General features: G+C 33.9%; 1 protein-coding gene across 2 annotated transcripts in view; it reads left to right on the top strand.

Annotated features, from left to right (window-relative positions):
• SK (small conductance calcium-activated potassium channel) overlaps positions 1-24925 on the top strand; it is a 975882-nt gene that overhangs the window by 905676 nt on the left and 45281 nt on the right. For both annotated transcript variants that reach the window (XM_072546075.1, XM_072546076.1), the window contains one exon: positions 1712-1864. In XM_072546075.1, coding sequence (XP_072402176.1) covers positions 1712-1864 — 153 coding nt within the window. The remainder of the gene's footprint in view (positions 1-1711; positions 1865-24925) is intronic.

Below are 24925 nucleotides of genomic sequence, written 5' to 3'. Positions count from 1 at the left end.
TATATTGTCGGAATACCAAGCGTCCACGCCATAGTACCATTGACTCATCAAGTGAAAGGTTTTTTCCAGGATAATAAACAGCAGACATTTTATTATTGAAGAACGTTATTATAGGTCGTACTTTGTACAATCGATCTTGAACTTCTTCTCCACTGGCTGGGTTTCTAGCAAAATGTAAGCACCTCATTATGATAAGGAAACGATCTCTACTCATATGCTCCGAAAAACATTTTAAATTAAATAATGGACGAGATTTCCAGTAATCATTGAGTCTATTTAATTTAATGGTTCCAGTGTGAATCAATAGTGCAACAAATTTTATCATTTCTTCTCGTGAAACTGGCTTCTACTTTGTAATTCTTGATTTTTCTCGTATATGTTTAGAAAGGAATATCTCTTCTGCATACAAGTTGGTTTGGCTAACGATTAAATCCTAAATGTCGTTATCAAATATCATTTTAAAATAATCAATTGGGTCATTGCCACCTGGTTGAACCAAAAGTTCATTATTTGTTTTCGAAAACATAAAATCTTTCATATTCATAGGAATATTTGTCCAGTCAGGAAATTAGTGTTTTAACACAGTTTCGTTTTCGTTGGGAACGTCATCTTGGATTTAAATCGGCATTTCATTTACTGTAACAATAAAAAAAATTAATAATATTGTTATCACATAAAATATAAAAACTTACTCTCTCTATCATCGTGTGAATACTCCTCGGATTCAGAAGAAACGCCCTCGAAATCAAAATCAGTGTTACTGCCAATAGAATGATTACTAAATAAGTCCTCCTCGTCAGTAGATTCATATAACAAAGCTAACATCTCACTTTCACTTAGTTTATTAGGATTTTTCACCAGTACTTTACGTTTTTTACATTTTGAATGTCCCGGCATAGAGTCCGCCATTTTAATAAGACAAAACGGTCTATACGCGAACGTAACAAAATAAATAAGCCGACAACCAACCTTCCACTGCAACAATAGAATTACACTGGATCGAATTCTTTGAACGCGTGACTGACTTGACCGCGCATCCCCTACTCTAGCATGTCCGAATTCCGAACGTCGCGAATGCCGTCTCATTGGGAAATTATGAAAACAGCAAACATATTTAAATACTTTGTGCCTTAGTAACACGCTAAAAAGATGTGAACCATCTGCTGCATACGCTGTATTTAAAATGCTCTGTTAAATTTAACTGGTCAGATGTCACGCAAGTATGTCGTCAGCACCTGGCAAAACAACTTGAAGTCACGCATGCGTGACATCAGCAGTGAAAGTGTTAAAGTATAAGTGGGCGTGTCGACTTTTAAGTAAACGAAATCTGGTTTGTACACTGGTTCGTCAAATTTGGCGTCCACTGTAGGTTACGAATTGTTAAGTTAAATATTTTGACCAGATCCTTAAATAGTCCTTACTATTAATTTAAATATTTCGTAACTGTACTCCGTAAAAAAAAATTTTCCTTTTGTAGAAACCACAGAAGAACAGTCTACTGTGAACTTATCCCTAAACATAATTTCAAAAGACAATTAATTACATAAGTACTTTATATTTACAATTATAAAATAATGTTCATATTCATAACACTTTCGTTTTACTATTTGTGGAACATATATTTCTTCTTCAGTATTTATTCTTTGGTTATCAAACAACTCTTAAACGTAAAGTGTTTTTTTTAATATATAAACTTTTTGTTTTCTTTAAGACACAAAATACTGTATATGAAATAGTGTCAGACATGAGCACAAGACAAGACAGCGTAGAAGATAGATTAACAACAATGGAAGAAAAACTGATAGCACTACAAGAACAACTAGATTTACTACCTGAGTTAATTACTACGAGAATACAAACTCAAGTAAGTACACATATGTATGATATATACGCTTTTACTTTTTCTTGTTAATAACCATTTTAAAGATAGTACCACTTCAAAAAAATTGTGTTCAAAAAGTTAGGTTTTGTGAATATCAACATTTTTAAAATTCCTCCACAACTGATTACTAACAAGGTTTTAATGGAAACACAGCAATTAAAATATAGATTTTGGGGTAAATTTTGGAAATTATATATAATTTTATTGTAATTTTAAACTCATTTCAAATTTATATTATTCAACACATAAAAATACACAAATTCTCTCTCCTACACTACAACAATTTTCTCCAAGCATATGTATATTTTTTTTTATTGGTTTATTACTCTCACATAGTCATTTACTATAAATGTAGTTTTACTAACAAAGAGTATAAAGTGCGCTTCGAATATTTAACCTTCAGCCGTTGACGTAGTAGCGAAAAGTCACACTTTCGGTGACGTCTGTTCCAAGCAGCCATCTTATAGCATGCGGTACTTTACATCCTATATCATGTACCAAAAATTAGGTAAAGTTTTACAATGTTTTACAAGTTTTACAATATATTGTTAACGAAACATACACATGATATTAGAAGATACATTTTATCATAGTAAAAACAAGTTATACAAAAACAAAATATCGATACCTTTTTGCCATAACATCGTAAGTGACAAAATTAGGGAAAACAGTTTTATTGAAGAATCGTATCTATCAAGCCGCCAGGCACCTCCCAGCAAAATTATCGTAAGGTATAATAGCATAGTCTTGGAGAAAAAACCGAATTTGCTGTAACGTAAGTCACATAAAAATTTGAACAAATCTATTTTGTAGTTGTGAAAACATCGCATGGTCACCAAAACATCGTAAGGTGCAAGTCACGTGGTACAAAAATTGCTACTTACGATGCAGCGAAGTGCGTTACGATCTATTAGTGCACTGTGTATAGCCGCAGAATCAGAACGTAAGTACCACAAAATAATTTTTTCGGTAATTATTTATGGTTTTTACTTTTGCTTTAGGCATAAAAGATAATAAAACGTCGAAAACAAGAGGCTGGAAGAAGCAGAAGACAATGTTCGTACAAGTATATAATTAGGTGGAATGATGTGAAACACGAGGTGTGCCAACAATTTTTATTGAAAACCTCGGATATTTTACAAATGACTTTGAGATATACGAAAGAAAACTCTACGTCAGCCTCATTTTCCAAAATAGATCCGAGAGGTAAGCATGTTCCACATAACAAGACTGGGAAAGAGCAGAAGCAGAATGTTTTACCCACTGAATTTCGTAATGTATCATTCTTATACGAACATTTTAAGAAGAAACAGTTAGAAAATGGCATAACTAAGAACGGTATCGTTTCCCTGTAAGTGTTCTGAAAGATTTTTAAGGAAGAATTTAATATCGGATTTCACTTGCCGAAAAAAGATAAGTGCAAAGTATGTGAAGTGAGAAAAGACAAAGATTTTAAGGAAACAGAAGAAACAAAGCAATTGCATGAAAAACATTTGGAAAACAAAGAAAAATGCAAAGACTCATTTCTAGCTGATCAAAAAAAAAACTATCTTAGATTCAAAATTTTTATGTGCTAATTTCGACGTACAGAAGGTGTTAAACACACCACATGGAGACAATTTGCTCTTGTACTACACCATAAAGTATGCTTATTACAATCTTATAGTTTACGAAAGTGGAACCCAAAATGGGTTTTGTTATTTGTGGGGAGAATGTGACAGAGGACGTGGCAGTAACGAAATATCTACCATAATCTACAAATATTTGCAAGAAGTTGCATCTAATGATCCCGACTTTTCTTAGGGATTCTGTTAATATAACATCAATCAGTGTGCGATACTTACTACCAGGCCATACTTATATGCCTGTCGACTCAGTTCCGCAACAATTGAGCGGTTTATCAAAAAACGCGTAGTATGGGCTCCATCAGAATGGTGTACATTGATATCCAACTCTCGTACCAAACCTAAACCATTTGAAACAATAAAAATTGATTTCAGCGACTTCTTAGAATGGAAAAAAAAATATCTGATGATGTACTAAAACCGAGTAAATTCAAATGTAAGAACGGAAAACCTATAAAAAATCAGTGAAATTAAAAATGTAAAATTTGAGAAAGGTAACCCAGATATTATTATAGAGGTTGAATATTTAAATAATGGCCAGAACTGCATCAATTTCACGATGGAATTAAAAGGAAAAAAAAAACCAAAACGGCTTTAGTCTCAAAAATTGTCTATTTCCGTTGCAAAGAAAAAAAACTTAATTGATCACTGCGACTAGAATATAATTCCTCTCAGGTTTCAAAAGAATAAAGAATATAGGCTAATGAAAACGTCAGCTACGCCATATAAGCTAGCAGAATCCGATGAGGAAGACGAAAGCGATGAAGGGCCCCAAGATTAGATTTCTGCTGACTAGCTATGATTCACATTTATTATATCACATGCAATAACATTAGATATTATGACTATTTGTAAGTTTATGAGTAAAGCGATTTGTTGTTCAGTTAAATGCCTATTGTACTTTTTACTTTTCACAAATAAATTACCTTAAATAAATGATTTTTGGTATTTTTTTATATATATTTATGTTACTTTATGAGGCTGCGTCTAAACATACTTTTTATCGTAAGTGCTGAGCTTACGATAACAATCATAATGTGAAATTATTTCTGAATTTACCAAAATTATCGTAAGTGTGGGACTTGTATAAAACTACAGTAGCAAAATTATTTTTAATGCTTCCAAAGTAACGTAAGTCCAATTACAAAAAAACTGAAACTATTTTGAAGAAAAATCATTACTTTACTTCAAACACTCATCATAATACGTCCGGATGCCAATTTTCACTTCAATTGGACATTTCTAAACACGTTTATTGAAAAAACTGCCGTACTGTAAAATTTACTAAACGAGACTTACGATGTTATGGCAAAAAGGTATCGATATAAATACCAGTGTACGGTCAAATGAATTTGAAAAAAAATTTATAAGAATAGAAAAATAAGACATTTTCTTAGCACAAAAGACAACTATATTTGAATGCTCAATACTAAGAACCTTTTTAAACCATCCGCAGAAATATTTGATTTTTCTGTTTTGTTTGGATGTCCATTTTTTAACCCTTTCTCTAAAATCAACACCCAAAGGAAGACAAAATAGGTTTCAGGATACACCAAAGGCAAAAACCCAAAGATGGTAAATACAGAAAAAACTAAGACACAGCTACTACTGTGTGTGAAAATAACTTTTAAAAGAAAATAAGATGGCAAAATTTGTATTTAGAATTAGATAAAGATTAAAAGTAGTTTCTTGTTTTTGTGGAAAATTGTTAAATAGCTTTAGAATAAAGACTAAAAACTTAGTGATCTATATTTTTGGACACGATTATATTTAGCAATACATATATCCTTTAGGAAATTAAGCTTCAATCTAGTTGGTGAATGAAACAAATTTAGAAATTTTATATCGAATTAAAATCAATAAAGTTGCAAGTATATATATATATATATATATATATATATATATATATATATATATATATATATATATATATATATATATGTATATATATATATATACATATATACATATATATATACATATATATATATATATATATATATTTATATATACGTATACCGATATGGTAATTGTTCAACTACCGTTATTCAATATGTGAAATAAAGATAACACTTCATTGTTTGAATAGAAGTAAGAGGGAGTCACCATATCGAAGGAGTAGGTATGAATTTTAAACAGTTTTGCTATATTTGTGTTACATCTTTTCTTCTAACATTTTAGTCCAATACATGAGTATAAAATAATATTTAAATCCACTGCCGTTTATTGTAGAATGAAAATAAATATTGTCCCAAAAAAACTTAAATAAAGCTGCCATGTAATTGTTATTATCTAATCGATTATATCAATTACTTTTTTAGTTAACAAAGAACATTGATTTAACCTTTTGTGGACGGACTTTTTTTTGTTTATATTTAATGGTAAATAATTTGTTTTTAGGACATATTAGGGCATAAATAGACAAATCAAAGGTTTTTTATATTATATTTTTGTAATTTGTACAAAAAAAGGTGGTTCCATGTGGAACCACTAGACCACAAACGAAAAACTTATTTGGTGTGAAATGGACTAAAACATTTTTTTTTTCAGATAGACATAAACCTACTTAACATGTAGTACAGTGCCATCTTGTACGACGAGGAGTTGCCTTGGTACTGCAGTGTGTACAACGTACTATGGCTCCATCTTGAGGCATATGGGCTACTTTGTCAGTTCTTATTTCTAGAGGAACTTGTTTTTTGAACCTGTTACTGGTGCTTGGTTTGTCCATGTTTCTTCTTCCAAATTTAGGCATTTGGGGGTCTGCTCCAATCAAACCGGTGGCTACAGCAATTTCGAAATTCTTTCAAAGACATACTCTTACCAGTTGTTGATGGTTTGAAAATTATATATGAGTTTAGTAATGTTAGGTCAACAAAATGGAAAAAATTTCTACGCCACCACTTTTTGGATTTTCTATCCAATTCGTAGCAAGATACTAACATATCAGACTTATCTACATAGGCCATATATTTGTTGTAATCTTGTTCTAATTGTTTGCAGTTAATTTCCAATGATGACCCATCCTTTTCTTTCCTCTTCACAGTGACATTTTCTTCAGGTTTGTGAAAATTGCTTAGAAAATGAATGGGTTTTTTATCCATCCATTGTAAAGCTAGCACGCCGTCTTCACTCATTCTCCAGTTTGAGTCACCCCTTTTCATTTTTTTATTTGTTTTAAGTTCAGTTGGAAAACCTTTTCTATCTTTTCGAGTTGTTCCACATGCGTAGATATTGTCTTTTATCAAGTCGCATTGTAATGCAACAGAATTGAAATAGTTATCGAAATAAACTTCATAATTTTTTTCAACTAAATCTCTTGTAACCATCTTTTATTACTCTTGCCCCTAGTTGTTGTTCCCTTACATCGTTTACTTTTCCGGTGTATGTTGGGAATTATAAAACATATACTACTTCGTCCCTTGAACCTTATTATCGATTCGTCTATTGATTATTGCCTGCTGGGATAAAATGAGCTTTTATAAGTGGTTGAAAGTTTCTCTAGCAATGGCCGCACTTTGTAGAGTTTATCATAGTTGCCATTACCTTTTTTAGGTTGTAATGAATTGTCATTTATATGAAGATGAGTAACCAACCATCCAAATCTGTCACGCCACATACATGAAGAATTAAACTGATCCCTGATAACAAATTTTGCAGACCAAAAATCTCTATAACTTGACAACTTTTTCGCACCCATCAAAAGGTTTATTCTCAAAAACACTTTATTTCTTTAAGTGTTGTGGGAGTGTTGGTTTTGTTATTTTCTTGGACTACATATAAATTAGTTTGGGAAACAAGTGTATTCAACAGGTTCTCACTACACAAATGAAGGAAGAAATCAAGAGTATCAGGAGTCAGGAGAATCAAGAGTCTCTCTAGTATCAGGAACATTTGGTCCAACGTTTTCTGAGAAAGGACGGAGTTGAGCGGCATTATTTGGGTCAATGGTCCATTTTAACTCATCAAGAATAGCAACTGATACCTCGTCTTCGCCACAGTCACTGTCATGCGCAACATCTTCATTGTCTGAAATATCAGTTTGTTCATCTAAAATAGCTGACTCCAAAGTCATGTACATCAGATCCCTCCTATGGGATATCTGCTAGTAAATCGTAAGCGTCATGACTTGTTAATTGACTCAAATCAAGACGTCTTTTCATTTTGGAATTCTGTAACAAAACATACCTATTAGTTACTGATCGGCCTAGTGGCACCTATTGGAACCACCAATCAAAATATCAAAATTCACTTAGTTATCTACGTAGTTCATAAAGACTCAATACGGCAATACATAAATACATCTATTTATCAACAAATTAACATAATACATACCTTTTATCAGTAGAAGAATGTTTGTTTATTTACAACAATAAATAACCTCACTAGCATTCACTTGTGAGCGCGCCAAATGTGTTATGTACAATGTGCACAACTGCTTCTGGAATTTTGTTATCGCGTGGAAAGTGAAATACACGACGTCTACATCGCATTCCGTCTGGTGGTCCCAGCGTACGATTACTCGGGCAGTAGGAAAAAAATTGTTTAAAGGTGGTTCCACCGTGGAGAAACTAAGCCTGAAAGGGTTAAGGAAGTGATGTTTAGCAGCGCATATTTCCCAGAGAAGTTGTAAAATTTTAAGCAACGCCTTCCTTCACAGTGCGGGGCTCCAAGATACATCCGGCTATACGGCATTCAGTAATTATCAGACACTAATGGGGTGTGGTAATGAGGAGTGTGTAATTCTTTGCATAAAATTATTTTCTCGCCAACTTTCCGTCGGTAAACCTTAAAAAAACTCTAAAACTTATACATATTCGAGTTTTAAATGCAATTCTTGTAGATTTTTAGCTGTGGTAGCTTGGAAATAAAACAATAATTAACAAAACATAAATATTTGTTTTTATAAGGAAAAAACTAACTAAAAAAATTATTCGAAATAATTAAATTAAAATTAAAGGCATTTTTAAAAAAATCTCTAGCCAATTAAATGTTTGAATAAACCACTATTTTGTGCTAAACAAAATCCGAATCTATCAACTAAAGCAAGTCTCATTGCATTCAGCTGATTTGGCTGTACCCGACTACAGAGTTGAACAATGTTTTCTTGCAATTCTGCTAAATTGGTGGCTCGTTCGAATTCATTATTGTCATCATCATCATCATCATTATCATCCAGCCTTCTTTTATCACGTCCACTGCTGGACATAGGCCTTCCTTAAACCTCTCCATTCTTTGCAAGGTTGTGCTCTTTGTTGCCAATTTTTGGTGATACCCCTGATGTCGTCAGCCCAATGTGCAGGTGGTCTTCCTCTACTATGTTTGTCTACTCTTGGCCTCCAATTTGTTATTTTGCTCGTCCATCGTGAGTCACGCATTCTCGCTACATTGCCTTCCCTGTTCCATTTCAGTTCCGCTATGCGTTCCACAACGTCATTAATACTCGTCCTTCTTCGCAGATTTTCGTTTCTTATTCAGTTCCGCAACGTCACTCCCAACATAGATTGTTCCATTCGTCTCTGTGCTACTCTTAATTTTGAAGCCGTAGTCTTGGTTAAAGTCATAGTTTCCGCCCCATATGTCATGACCGGTAATACACATCGGTCAAATACTTTTCTTTTGAGGCTAATTGGTATGTTGGCCCTAAGTGTGTCTCGCAGTTTTCCAAAGGCTGTCCACTCTAAAGTAATTCGTCTTTAGATTTCGCATGTTTGGTTGCTGGTCCTTATTTCATGACCCAAATACGTATATTTCGCCATCAGTTCTACCACTTCGTCTTGAATAGTTAAATGGTTATTGGGGATCATATTTGTCATAAACTTAGTTTTGGTCAAGTTCATTCTGGGACCCACCTTCGAACATGCAAAGTCCAATTTATTTACCATATCTGTCGCTTCTCCTAAATTATCTGTGATAACGACAATGTCATCTGCGAAACGGAGGGGGTTAAGCTTTTCGCCGTCTACTGTTACTCCTATGTGGTCCCAATTGACCATCTTAAAGGCATACTCTAATGCCGTTATGAATAATGTCGTGACAATGTATGTCCTTGCCTTATCCCACGTTTTATTATATATGCTTTATAAAAATCTATGAAAGTGAAGACAAGAGGTTTGTTGTATTCTATATATTTTTCAATGAGTGTCTTTACTGTATGGAGGTGATCATTGGTACCATAAGTTGATCGGAATTCTGCCGGCTCTCTCGGTTGATAGAAAACTAATTTTATCTCCATTCTTGATGTCACTAACCTAGTGAAGAGCTTGTATGTGGATCAACAGGCTAATAGGTTTATAATTCTCTAAGTCCTACCTTTATTTCTGGCATTAGTTCGGAACCTTGATTTATGATCTTCCTTGAAATGGCTGTTTGTATTCATGTTTGATCTTCTCGTTTACTTCTATATAATTCCTCGTAAAACTCTTCGACGACCTTTATTAACTCGTCTCTACGTGATATTATTTCATTTTGCTTGTTTCTTAATTTATGAATTTCGAATTCGTTCGTATTCATGCCGATATAATTTTGATTTTAGCATTCCCTAGAATCGATCGTGATTTCTTTAATAATTGATCGAACTGTTTTCTCTGTCGGCATTGGGCGATTTTCAGCAGCAATAAATAACTGTATTATTTCTACAATAGAATGGTTCCCATAAAATACCATTTCACCATTTGAATCTTTTCTTCTCGAAAATATACGCTTCGCATGTTAATTATTTGTTTACAACCACAGCTAAAAATCAAATAGATAGGCCATAAGCCTGCTGTACAGATAAGCACCGCCTATTCTTTTGAGGGGAAATCATGTACTCGTAGAGGGGGCACACCGTTTATACTATCTGTCTGTCTACTAAAGTGCGTTATTTATTTAGCTCAAGCTTTGGTATTATATTAATTTCTTAATTCAGTGTTCTTTGTTAATTAATCAAGTAATGATATAATCGTATAAAAAATAACAGTTACATAATTAGGTACTTCATGTAAGTTTTGTTGGGGCAATATTAATTTTCATTCTACAATAAACTGTCGTGGATTTAAAGTGAGTGTACTCATGTATCCGACTAATATTTTAGAAGGAATGATGTAACAGAAATTTTGTAACACTTTGTTTGAATAACGTAGGCGGTAGTTAAAAAATTGCCATATCGGTATATATATATATATATATATATATATATATATATATATATATATATATATATATATATATATATATATATATATATATATATAAGAGGACAAGGTGGTATTTCTTTAAATATAATTTTCGAAATAAACCATCAATTATAAAATAAATTATTTGTAATTTGACGTTCCAAGTGCCAGATCGGATACTTAAAAGGATAGAATTTCACTTAAAAGGGAATAATTAAGTATTTATAACCAAAATAAGTTTTTAGAATAAAAAAATATTTATTTTCGTCATATATATTACCTGACATTGAAAATGTAACACAAAGTGCGATATATCTTAATAATTTTTCCGTCGACCGTCCATTTATGATCAATTTTAACACCCTCAAAATCATTGATTAATGACACCTATTAATTAATGATTTTCTATTAATAGACGATTTCATTATAGGCAACACAACATACATTGCTTGCATAAATTAATTAAACGCTCTGTGATTGGCAGTGACCTGTGGTGTAGGCAACCAAACATATACCTATTTATATTTCCAATAAAAAATTTAAAATGAAGTAGCCGCTGTTAGTACTATATATCATTGTATGTAATTATTTATCGTTAAGTAAATAAAAATTTTGTTACGAACTCGTGAATTAAAATATCACGCGTTAAAATATCCCAATTGTTAATCGCCCTTATTAATACACTTGTTGGTTAAATAGCTATTTGGTAAAGAATTGTTATTAACAAGCATCACTGTTTATTATTGTTATCATATAAAAGTTTAATGTACTGCATACTGCCTTCAAAACATTATTTTTCAATGCCTCGTTTAGAAATAACAATGTTCATTAATCAAATGTATTTGAGTGGTAGGAATGCCTCTTCGGGAAATCGCTGATAGGGTTGGTAGAACTGCGTCTACTATAATACGGTGCTGGAACACTGGGACGGAGGAACACAGATATTAAGGTTATAGAGGTACACGAGCAGTTAGCGGAACAAGTGACAGTGAAGACCGCCTAGTAAGAACAATTGCTCTTAGGGACCACTTTATTTGGCTCAATAGCTGACTCCTATCAGCTGTAAACTTAATTTACTGTCGAATAAAGTCTTTTAGTTTTTAATTCTACCGATCACGCCTCATCTTGCCATTAATTAAAAGATATAAAGGAGAAAGTTGCTACCAAGAACGGAACGAGTCGGATCTGGAATGGAATCGAGTCATATTTAGTGACGAATCTCGATGGCCGTTGGTTTGTTAGTCCAATGTGTCCGAAAACGGGGATGCTATAAAATAAGTAGGTCTACTCTAGAGTCAACTACTTCCATATTGATGTCAAGCTAACTTCACCATTATTCCATAGCCATTAAGATAACCACTCTCCTATTGAACATAAATGAGATATGATAGACAGCAATTATGGCAGATTGCCTGCTCCGCCGATGCAGTTACAGCACATTCAGGGTGAGCTGGGTAGAATGCTGGGACCACTTCCAGAGTAGACGAGTGTATTAGCTTAAAAGGAGCTCCAACTCATTACTAAATTTTAAGGTTATGGACTACTTCAATTGACAGGAAACTTTAATCAAGTGGTATAATAATATATGTGCCCATTTTATTAGAAATAAAATTAAAATATATTTACTTTAATTGAGTGTTACTTTTTATGTGTGTCAGGTAGTATATAAGAAAGAAACTTTACGAAAAATTATACAAAAATAACTAATTTTACGAAAAAGTTAGATAAGTTAGAAAAAGAAATAATTCCAGAAATAAAAAAATATCATGCATAAAAATGTTAAGCGAATTGAGTAAAATGTAATAGGATATGGCATGAAACATGTGTATATATGTAAGTCCGTCATAACTAGGTGATACAATAATGGTCAAACTTGAGTTTTTAAGTTTTGACCATAACTCTAACCTAGTTAATTGGATATGGTTACATATCCAATTAACCATATTAAACCATATTATCCATATTAAAGATAAAGTTGCTAACAATATGTTACAAATTTTGATGGGTTCTTTACCTTCTGCGTTTAGGAAAAGGTGTCCTCAGTCGATTGATTACTTATCTGTGATACTTGGTCGTGAGACTTTTAAATCTTCCCTTCTTCTTAGGGTGCCTGTCCGTTCCGAACGTAGGCAACCATTCTGGCTATGATGACTTTCTTGGTTGCTATACGGAATAGCTGTGTTGAGGTCTTTGTATACCATGCTCTCAGGTTAGCAAGCCAGGATATTCTTCTTCGTCCTGGGGCCCATTTTTCTTCAATTTTACCTTTTCTTTCTCATTATATGTCCCAAGTACTGCAGCTTACGGCCCTTCACAATGTTGACCAAATCCGCGGTTGTGTTCATTCTCCGCAGTACGTCTTCGTTGGTGACATTGTCTGTCCATGGTATCTTCAGGATCCTTCTGTATAACCATACCTCAAAAGCCTGAAGTTTTTATGGAGTTTCTGCTTTCAATGTCCACGTTTCTATTCCGTACAGAAGCACTGAGTGCACGTAACATTTAAGGAGCCTTATTTTTGTTTCTAGCCCAACATTTCAATAAACTCCACCAATAAGTTTTATGCTGTTGATAAAAGACATTAAATTTCGTAAAGCCTGTTCAAAAATTTCTAATACGGAGATCAGATTAAGAAAATAATCATATTCCAATTTTAGTATATTACCCCAGTCAATGAAGAAAAAAGCTCAAAAAATATACAGAAATTTAAAGGTTCTAAAAGGTATATGAAGGGTAGCTGATGGAAAATCCGTGAAATCGTACATAACAGTTGATTTTGTTTGGTTTTCTTTTTAAACATTCTCAAAAAGTGAAAAATATACTTTATCGCATATAAAAAGTTTATTATACATTTTAGAAAAAATATTGTTGTAGATCATAAAAAGTTATTTATTTTGAGAATTTTCAAAATAAAATACATAAACAATTGACCAAGATAATTATAAAAAACACTTTATAAATGTTAATTAGTTTGTTTTTTGCATAAACGCATGTTATATAACTACTTAGACTTGTAGTAGTTAATGAACTATTAAAGTAAGTATCCGAAATTTCAAACAGATCGACGAAATAGTTTATAAGTTATTCAATTTGATTATACTGGACAGCGATTATTTAAACAACTATGCTTAGGCAAATAGACACTCTAGAGGTATTGTTACGAAAGATTTATCCCACATAGGAAAAGTCCGTTGACGAAAACGATAGTGAAGTTTGAAACGTCAAAATATTATAATTATATAGTTGTCAGTTAGATATATGGTATTGTCATATTGTTGGTGTGGAATAAAGTTAATTTTCAAGAAGTGTAACATTGGTGACAGCGGTGGGATAAAGAAATATTTAGCAGTTGTTAATGGTAAATACAAGATCCACTGAGTTTGACAAAGAAATGGATACGTCCGGACCCCCTGCATGGTTTTTAAAAATGAAAGAAGATGAAGAGAAGCGTAGACAAGAATAGAAAGCGGAAAATGAGAAGCGTAGGCAAGAAGAGGAAGAGGAGAAGGAGAGGCGTAAAAAAAATAGAGGTAGAAATCATAGATGGTTTATCCAAAATTCACGAAAATTTTCAGTTAGAGATAAGTCAAATCACTAGTAGAATAGATAAGTTAGAAGAAAAACAAAACAATTTTGAAAATAAAATAGAACAACAACAAAATGATTTGAAATCTAATTTACACATACAAATAGTTGAGTTAGAAAAAAAGATTAATACACAAGCTTCTTTACCTAATGTTTCAGTAACTAACGTCGAATCTAAACAAACAGCTTCATCACCTTCCATAATTGAACCAGGTACAATTAGAACTAGTAAATTTTTAAAACCACCCACATTCGATGGTCAGACAGCATGGGAAACTTATTGTTTTCAATTTGAAGCTGCAGCTAGAGCAAATGGCTGGAATGAAAAAGAAATGGCAGCTTCTTTGGTGGTGTCGCTTCGAGGACAGGCAGCAACCGTTTTGCAATTCCTTCCCCAAGATGCACCCAGTTATACCTCTCTCGTTAAAGCTTTAGAGACAAGATATGGCCAACAGCATCTAAAGCAGGTTTTCCAAAGTCAGCTAAAAATTCGATATCAAAAACATAACGAAAGCCTGCAAGAATTTGAAGCCGACATTAAAAGATTATTGCACTTGGCATACCCTCAGGCACCTAAAGATTTTCTGGAACAAATTGGAATACAGACATTCATAGATGGACTACAGGATGTTGAAATGCAACAAGCTCTCCGATTACAACATCACAAATCGCTAAATGGAGCACTAGTCTCAGTCCAGGAGTATGAAGCGGCAAAAAGCATTTCCAGATCTCGCCCAAAATTAAGAGAAATAAGATTTCAAGAAAATGAAGAAATCACAACCGCAGATAACAAACAACCTATTTTATCCCAAATTTTAAACATGCTGCAAAATCTTCAACAAAAACCTCGAAATAAAAACAGAAGATGTTTTAATTGCGGGAGAATAGGACATTTTCAAAACAATTGCAGAAGCCGATCCCAAACAAGGAGAGAACATCCAAAGAATGAGGCTAGTAGGTCGCCTAGATCGACATCCAGAAGCCCATCACATAGTCCTATTAGAAATACTAGTAGAGATAGGTCTCTAAGAAATCGATCTCCCACAACTGACCACAGATACGCAAACAATAGCCAGGGAAACGAATAAAAGTCGACATTAAGGGGCGGGCGTCGGCTTTATCTAATAAAAGCCCCCAAATTCACACTTATACTTTACATAAAAATAAACAGAATTTATTACTTAAGGGCTACGTTGAGAATCAAAAATGCACCTTTATTATTGATACCGGTGCAACCCGATCCTTTATTCGAACCGGATTTCTGAATGAGAAACTACAACCCACTAAAACAAACTTAGTTCTTGAAACAGCTTCAGGCCACACTATTCCAATTCATGGAGAGATAATGGCAACCATACAGATTGGTAACACTTTGAAAAAACACATTTTCCTTGTAGCCGATATTAAAGACGAATGCGTCCTTGGGATGGATATTATGCAGAACAAATTTATCATAGATCTTCAAAATAAAATGTTGTTAATTGAAAATGAAGAAATTGTCCTAAATTTGGAAGAATCGGTACCTCAAGTAAGAGTTATAGTGAGCGAGAATACCGAAATTCCTCAAAATTCTGAAAGTATCATCCTGGCGAGACTGAGTCAAAAACCTGAAGGTCTACATTTCGGCGTTGTGGAAAGCGATGAACTAGTTAGTGATGGAATTTTCATAGCCAGATGTCTTATTAATGTAGATGAGATGATTCCAGTAAGGGTTGCTAATTTGTCTAAAAAGCCTTTTAAATTGAAGAAAGAACAACAAATAGCATTCTGTACACCAATAGAAAAAATAAGCAAGTGCGAAAAATATTTAAAAAAGAATACAGCTTCCAGTAACCCAGTTGACGCTAGCCTAGTGAAACAACTAATCAATTATGTTGACCACTTAACAACTAAAGAATTAAACAAAATTAACGAATTTATTAATGAAAACTACGACATTTTTGAATCCGAGAAATCTACAGGGCGTACTAGTTTAGTTCAACATAGAATTTATACTGGAGATGCAAGACCAATTCGTCAAGCGCCACGGAGATTGCCATTTGCTAGACAAAAGGAAGTTGAAAACATAATACAAGACATGATAAATGCTGATATTATCGAAGAAGCTTCGGGCCCCTGGTGTTCACCAGTAGTCTTAGTAACTAAGAAAGATGGATCTACTCGCTTTTGTGTAGACTACAGAAGATTAAACCAGGTTACACAAAAAGACAGTTATCCGTTGCCACGAATAGATGATACACTAAACACTCTATCAGGTGCTAAATGGTTTTCTACCCTAGATTTAAAAAGTGGCTACTAGCAAGTAGAAGTACATCCGGATGATCGAGACAAAACTGCTTTTTCAACTGGCCGTGGTTTCTACAGGTTTCAGGTTCTACCATTTGGTCTGTGTAATGCTCCAGCTACGTTTGAACGTCTAATGGAGATGGTTTTAAGAGGACTTACCTGGAAAACGTGTCTAGTATATCTTGATGATATAATGATTATGTCCAAAACGTTTGACGAACATCTGAAAAACTTAAGCGAGGTATTTGACAGATTGAGAAATGCCAATTTAATGTTAAATTATAAGAAATGTTCACTATTTCAAAGAGAGGCATACTATTTAGGACATATCGTTTCAGTAGAAGGAATTAAAACTGATCCAGAGAAGATTTCAGTTATTAAAGATTGGCCTAAACCAGGAAACAAAAAGGAAATTAGAAGTTTTCTTGGACTCTGTTCATATTACCGAAAATTTATTAAAGATTTTGGCCGCATAGCTAAGCCCCTTTATCGACTAACCGAAAACAACATTGAATTTGACTGGACACCGGATTGTCAAAATGCTTTCATAGATTTAAAAAAACGACTTACAACAGCACCAATTCTAGCATATCCACGAGAAGATGGTAAATTTCTGTTGGATTGTGACGCATCTCAGCATGGTATTGGCGCAGTATTATCACAAGAACAGGAAGGCGAAGAAAAAGTTATTGCATATTTTAGTAAAACAATGGGAAAGGCTGAAAAGAATTATTGTGTTACCAGAAAAGAGCTCCTAGCTATCATAAAAGCCCTAGAACATTTTCATATTTTTCTTTATAACAGAAATTTTATAGTTAGAACTGACCATAGCGCTTTACAGTGGCTAATGAATTTTAAGAAGCCAGAGGGACAAGTGGCTCGGTGGATAGAGAGACTCCAACAGTATAACTTCGACGTAGTACATAGAAAAGGGCGTCTCCATAACAATGCCGATATTCTTTCTAGGCGACCCTGTTTGGAACGACAATGCCAGTACTGTAAAAGACTTGAAGATAAAGAGAACATAACCGAAGAAGTAAGTCTCCAGGTAACCACAGTTATACAAGAAGAAGATAATGATCAGACTTCCCTGGAAAACCTTAAAAAGAGTCAAAAGAAAGGTAATGACTTAAAAGTCATACGAGAATGGCTTAAAAATGGAGTAAGACCTATTTGGCAGGAAATAACCAAATACAGTGGAACTATAAAAGCGTACTGGGCTCAATGGAAATCTCTGTATCTTTCCAATGGACTATTATATCGAAAGTGGGAAAGTCCCGATGGAGTACGTATAGTTCAACAAGTGGTACTGCCGAAATCACACATTAAAAGTGTGTTGCAAGAACTTCATAGCAGTGTTTCTGGAGGTCATTTTGGAGTCAAAAGAACACTGGCCAGAGTTCGACACAGATTTTACTGGATCAATTGTCGCCGAGATGTAGAAGATTGGTGTAAGAAATGCGATTTATGTAATGGTAAAAAAGTCCCTAGAACAAGAAGTCGTGGTAAAATGGCACAATATCTTTCCGGAGAGCCTTTTGAACGACTTGCAGTTGATATTCTTGGTCCACTTCCGATGACAGAGAGAGGGAACAAGTACTTAATGGTAGCAATGGAATATTTTTCAAAATGGCCTGAAATTGTACCCCTTCCTAATCAAGAAGCGACTACAGTAGCAGAAGCATTTATAACACACGTCGTATCAAGACATGGAGTTCCTTTAGAGTTACATTCTGATCAAGGACGAAATTTTGAATCAGAATTATGGCAAGAATTAATGAAAATCTTGGGTATTAAGAAAACTCGCACTACGCCACTCCATCCTCAATCAGACGGAATGGTCGAAAGACATAATAGAACTGTTTGTCAATACCTTTCAATGTTTGTCTCTGATAATCAAAAAGATTGGGATAGTTTAATTCCTCTATTCCTGTTAGCCTTTAGAAGTTCCGAACATGAAGCAACTGGTTATTCTCCATCAATGATGATCACCGGAAGAGAAATGAAGCTTCCCCAAGATCTTATTTTCGGAAGATTGCCTCCCTGCGAAGAAGAACGTTCATTCCCGACCTACATTGAAAATTTGAAAGAAAAATTAGAAAAAGTCTACGAATTTGCTCGTAAAAGTTTGAAGCTTCAAAGTGATAAAGCCAAGGCCAGGCTCGACATACATGCTACTGGTACAACTTTCGCAAGAGGTGACCCAGTATGGTTATACAATCCCACACGTAAGAAAGGACTTTGTCCGAAACTTCAACGAAACTGGGAAGGCCCGTACACCGTCCTGCAGAAAATAAATGATCTAATCTATCGCATCCAGTTTTCAGCTAGAAGTAAACCCAAGGTAGTTCATATCGAGAGACTAGCTCCATACCATGGAACTGATCCATTATAGAATAACTATAAAAGAGGAAGCAGTGTTACGAAAGATTTATCCCACATAGGAAAAGTCCGTTGACGAAAACGATAGTGAAGTTTGAAACGTCAAAATATTATAATTATATAGTTGTCAGTTAGATATATGGTATTGTCATATTGTTGGTGTGGAATAAAGTTAATTTTCAAGAAGTGTAACAGTATTTTATAAATCTCAATCGGTTCTTTAACCCATTAACAAGCATACCTGCACGGGTACGGCAAATATAATTTTCTGCTGACGCCTTCTATGGTTAAAAATCTCAATATCTGGGACACAAGACGCTTCTGCATAGTTTCATTTCTCAGACGGTGTTACCGATTGCTGTACTGATTACTGATTACAGATTACTGTATTTTTTCGCGTGGTTTTAAGATACAGCACTTTGAAGAAACCATTACAGTTGTTATTTGGGGTTAAATTGTGGTACGTAAACATTTTTATTAATATCGTTCTGTATTCATGAATTTATTTTGTTGCATGCCTGAAATTTGTTTTATTATATGTGTAAGAATATTGAGTGAATATAATTTTATCACATATTTGTTTTACCTCGGAGATTTAACAACCTAAACTTCTTTGTACCTGCTTAAATACATTGGGCAAAGGGGTATACAATATAATATATATTTTTTTAGGTCTGAAATTCTACGATGAGTCTTCCTGAAATAACCACTTCTGCTTTTTATGGAAAAAAGTATCAAACGCTTGCAGCAGCTGTAAATGATATTGAAAATGTAGAGGTCACCAACAGTGCTGAAATAGATCTGGTAATATTTCCACCAAATGTTGATCCTAACCACGATAATTTTGATAATAGAGATGACCCGGATGAAACAAATGATAACATTCCATTGTCCAAAGGAATAAAATCATCAAAGAGGAAACCGACAGCTAACAAACTTCCAAAAAAGAACTTACAGAAGAAGCCCGAAGATCCCAAATGGTGTCGTAAAACAGTGAATATGAGCATGAATGGTACCAATGGAAGCTATAAACGAATGGAAAAGGTAGAAGCTGAGCTGCAGAACTAACTACGTTACAAGTTTTTAAAAAGTTATTTGATGATGAATTTGTAAATCATATTGTAGAGCAAACCAATATGTACGCAACAGCCTCCAATAATCATCATTTTATAATTACAAAAGATGAGATCAAAATTTTTGTTGGAATTCTTTTTTTTTACCGGGTGCCATAAATTACCTCGTGAAAGGATGTATTGGAATTTGGATGAAGATCGGAATGTTCCATTTATTTCCAACGCAATGAGCAGAAATAGGTTTACAGAAATTAAAAACTATATACATTTGGCAGACAATACTAAACTCAATAAAATTGATAAAATGTCTAAACTACGACCGCTTATGGATTTACTGAATGCTTAGTTTCAACAATGGGGCATTTTTCATGAAAATTTATCCATCGATGAGACAATGGTCAAATACTTTGGCCACCATTCGGCGAAGCAATTCATTAAATCAAAGCCAGTACGTTTTGGCTACAAGGATTGGATGTTGTGCAGTTCTACTGGCTACTGTTATGCTTTTGATACGTAGTGTGGAGCTAAACCTCCAGCTAACGAAGAACAGATGAAACCGAAGAAGTCTAAACTGCCACTAGAATCACAAGTTATTTTAGACCAGAGTATTATTACAGTTTTTTCTTTTCTTTTATGCATTTCAATGTGTCTTCCCTTAATTTGATATTCTGATGGGTGTTCCTTTGGTCGTCTTCTCCAAGAGCTTCTAAGGCCGCTGAAATCAGGCAGGTTTTTATGTGTTCATGCATTTCATCTAACGTGTCATATCTGAATTCTTCTAGTTTTTGGTCTAGTCTTCTTTTGTATAAATCTTTTATTGATTCTTCCTGCAATAGATGTAATTTGAGCCTCTTTTCGTTTATTGTCGTTCCCGTTGTAACAATCGATGTATGTTTTTGTTTTGTCCAGATATAGGGGAATTCCATCCATGCCACCACAAGTTTGTGATCTGTTCCACACTCTGCCCCTCTTTTCACTCTGATGTCTTTCACTTTGATGGAGCTGAAACTACACATAAAATACCTAAACACCAAAAAACAGGAAGACTTAGACCTATATAGAGCGAAAAACAGAGAGGTAAAGAAAAGAGTAACAAATGAAAAGAACGAACGATGGGAACAAGCATGCACAGAGATAGAACGACATATCGGAGGAACGAGAAATTCAGAATCATGGCGAATATTAAAAGCACTTCAACGAAATAAGACAGAGAAAACCCAGATCGGCAAAATTAGTGAAAACGAGTGGCAAGAATACTACGTAGAACTACTTACAGAAAACCGTCCCCAATTTCAGGAAGAGAATATAGAACATGCAGGAAATGGGGCATACGACCAGATAGAAATAAGCCTGGCAGAAGTTAAGAGAGCAATCAAGACATTGAAGAACAAAAAAGCCAAAGGACCCGGAGGAATACCAAACGAACTAATTAAAAACGGAACGGAAAAGTTATTCCGCATGCTACATAGAATGTTCGAAAGAGGACTAAATGGAGAAGAAATACCTGCGGAATGGACACAAGCATACATCACATCCATACATAAGAAAGGAAACAGAAAAAAATGTGAAAACTATAGAGGAATTAGTATAATATCGTCGGTAGGTAGACTTTACGGGAAAATTATTAAAGAAAAACTAGAAACTGAAATAATAGGAAAAATTGGAGAAGACCAAGTAGGGTTTACAGTAGGAAAATCATGCCTAGATCATACGTACACATTAGAACAACTGATAGAGAAGAAAATGGCAAAAGGTAGACCGGTCCATCTGGCCTTTGTTGATCTAAAGAAAGCATATGACTCAATACCTAGAGTCAAATTATGGGAAGCAATGAATGATCTCGGAATCCGACAAACACTAATAAAAGCAGTTAAAGCACTATACAAAGAAAACAAAGTAGCTATTAAATGTGGAAATAAAGCCTACAATCCATTTAAGACGACAAAAGGACTTCTACAAGGCTGTGCTACGTCCCCTACTCTGTTTAAAATATTCTTGGAAAAGACACTCAAACCATGGAGGAGAAAGTGCGAAGGAATGGGCATACCAGTAAGAGACGAATACCTATACACCTTAAATTTTGCCGACGATCAAGTAGTCATCGCACAAGATGAAGAAGATCTCAGCTTTATGCTCAGAAAACTAGAAGAAGAATATAAAAACAACGGAATGGAAATAAACTTAGAGAAAACCGAATACCTAACAACAGAAAACAAGGATATGAGAAACCTAGAGATAGACGAGGGAAGACAAATAAATGGAACAGATAAATTCAAGTATTTAGGAACCATAATATCGAACCAGGGAACAACAGAAGAAGATATAAACAACAGACTGAGACAAACAAGAAACTGTATAAGACAACTAAACTCAGTGTTGTGGGATAAGAACATTACGATAAAGACAAAAAAGAGAATATATAACACCCTGACAAGAAGTATCCTGACATATGGGTCCGAAAACTGGACAATAAACAAGAGAAATAGAGGTAGAATAAGAGCAGTAGAAATGGAGTTCCTGAGGAGAAGCTGTAGACTTACAAAAAGAGACAGAATTGAAAACGCAGAGATTAGGCGGAGAATGGGAGTGCAATCAGACATAATCGACTATATAGAGGAGAAGAGACTATCCTGGTACGGCCACGTCAGAAGAGCGGACAGAGGACGCTGGATAAACAAAATCACAGAATGGAGCCCGATTGGAAGAAGAAAGAGAGGAAGACCCCGAAGGTCATTCAGAGATGAAATCGACGAGGCTATGGAGAAAAGAACCCTACGAGATGGAGACTGGAATGACAGGGAAAATTGGAGAAAACGGTTGAGTGAAGGAAGACAGTGAAAACTGTGGAAATCATTAGTAGTAGTAGTAGTATTATTACAGTTCCAACTGATCACATAATATTTTTCGTTAACTATTTTGCGAGTTATACTTTTAGTGACATTAAAACAAAAAAGTATCAGAGCTACGGGCACAGTTCGTGATAATCGTATCAAAAAATGTCCTCTTATACAAGGCAAAGAGAGGAAGAGAAAAGATCGTGCATATTATGATCATTGCTACGATGAAGAAAGTGCTATATTATTTATAAGATGGAACGACAACAGTGCTGTAACCATGCATATCAATTACGATACAATAGAGCCCCTTGCACAAGTGAAGCGTTGGTGTGCAAAACAAAAAGAAAAAGTAGCAGTGTCACAACCTCAAAAATTATTCAAACAGTTATTCAAATTTTACAATTTATCAATGGGGGGTGTGGACTTACTCGATCAAGGGGTAAATAATTACAGAATCGGCATACATGGAAAAAAGTGGTGGTGGGTACTCTTTACCCATATGATAAATGTGACAGTTATCAATGCGTGGAAACTATATAGGATTGCAAATGCAAATGACAAAATAGATTTTCTACTATTTCAAAGAAATATTGTCCGCCATTACTGCAGAGCTTTCAACAAAGCCATACAAAGACGATCCACATCTATCAAACCATCTGGTTCGCTGCCAAAGAGTATACTGGATACTCCTCATGGCCATTTTCCTAAAAGAACCACGAACTCTCGAAGATGTCGCCAATGCCACATGAGAGTTAGATGGATGTATGAAAAATGCAATGTAACCCTTTTCACTGAGCAGAGAGAGTGTTTTAAAATATTTCACTCATAATTAATTATGTGTTTTTTATGTTTATGTATGTATTTTTAATAAATGTTTTCTTGTTCTGTATGCATTTTTATGTTCAATATTTCTACTGGTAAAATATAATTATATTTCATATATTTTATACTGATTGTCCCAGTGTACCTGCTTGGGTACACCATCTTTTTTCAAAAACAAAATTTAAAAAATGTACAAAATATTTTTTTATAAAACAATGATCATAATTAAAAGCAACTCCTAAAGGATTTAGGTATTTTTAGTTTCTCTTTTGGCGGTGGGCATTAATGGGTTAAGGCAATATTTATAAGAGTTATTAAAAAAACTTCAACATTTTATTAAATTTGTTATTAAAACACAGTTTGAAAACTGGCTGACTTATTATTTTCTAAACATTTATACTAAGTTTAATACTTTTTTATGTCACAATGTTGTAAGTAGTCTCAATAAAAAGTTGGTAAATAAGCACAGTTTCAAAAAAAAAATAGAACCTTTCGTGACCAATAACATGAAACAAGCTGAGATATTGCAGCGGAAAGTTCTACTCTGCACTTTTCAGTGACGGTATTTTACGAGTACTTTTACTTCTTATCGGCATATATCATCTATAAAATGGATTATAAAATTTGGATCTTCATATCTAATTTTTACAATACTCAGCTCTTAATGTTAATAAATAATGGAAATATGATTTTTAGAAAAAAAAATGCTATCTTGTTTCCTATTCGTCATAAGAGGTTTTGTTTTATTTTGGGAAGTGTAATTTTTCACCAGCTTTTAATTGAGCCTACTAAAAAGCTTGTGACATAAAAAATGTCAAACTTATTGTAATTGTTTATAAGCTAAAAAGTCAGTCCTTTTTCAAAATGTTTTTTAATAGCAAATTTATTAAAATGTTGCAGTTTTTTTAATATGCCTTAAAAATGTACTCTTATAGAATTGATTTAGATTTACAGAATACCTCTAGAGTGAGTCTCTGGGTAAAAACAGTTATTTAAATTATCGCTCTCCGGGATAAACAAATTGAATAATTTATAAACTATTTTCGGTCGACCTCTTTGAAATTTACCTCACTATAATAACTTAACTGCTACAATTTGCAAAGTTATTAATATTTATATATTACTGCAAAATTAAAAGTTTTTGTAACTATATTGGTATGTATTTGCAAGTATCTTATATATTTTAGTTTAGAAACTGGCAAATTGAAGAACGTTTTAAAATCTACAATTTTTATTTGAACCATTTTTCTCTTAACTGTATAAGAAACGTTTTATA

Source organism: Diabrotica undecimpunctata, chromosome 10 (genome assembly GCF_040954645.1).
Source record: "Diabrotica undecimpunctata isolate CICGRU chromosome 10, icDiaUnde3, whole genome shotgun sequence".
Lineage (NCBI taxonomy): Eukaryota > Metazoa > Arthropoda > Insecta > Coleoptera > Chrysomelidae > Diabrotica > Diabrotica undecimpunctata.
This window is presented reverse-complemented; position numbering and strand designations above follow the sequence as displayed.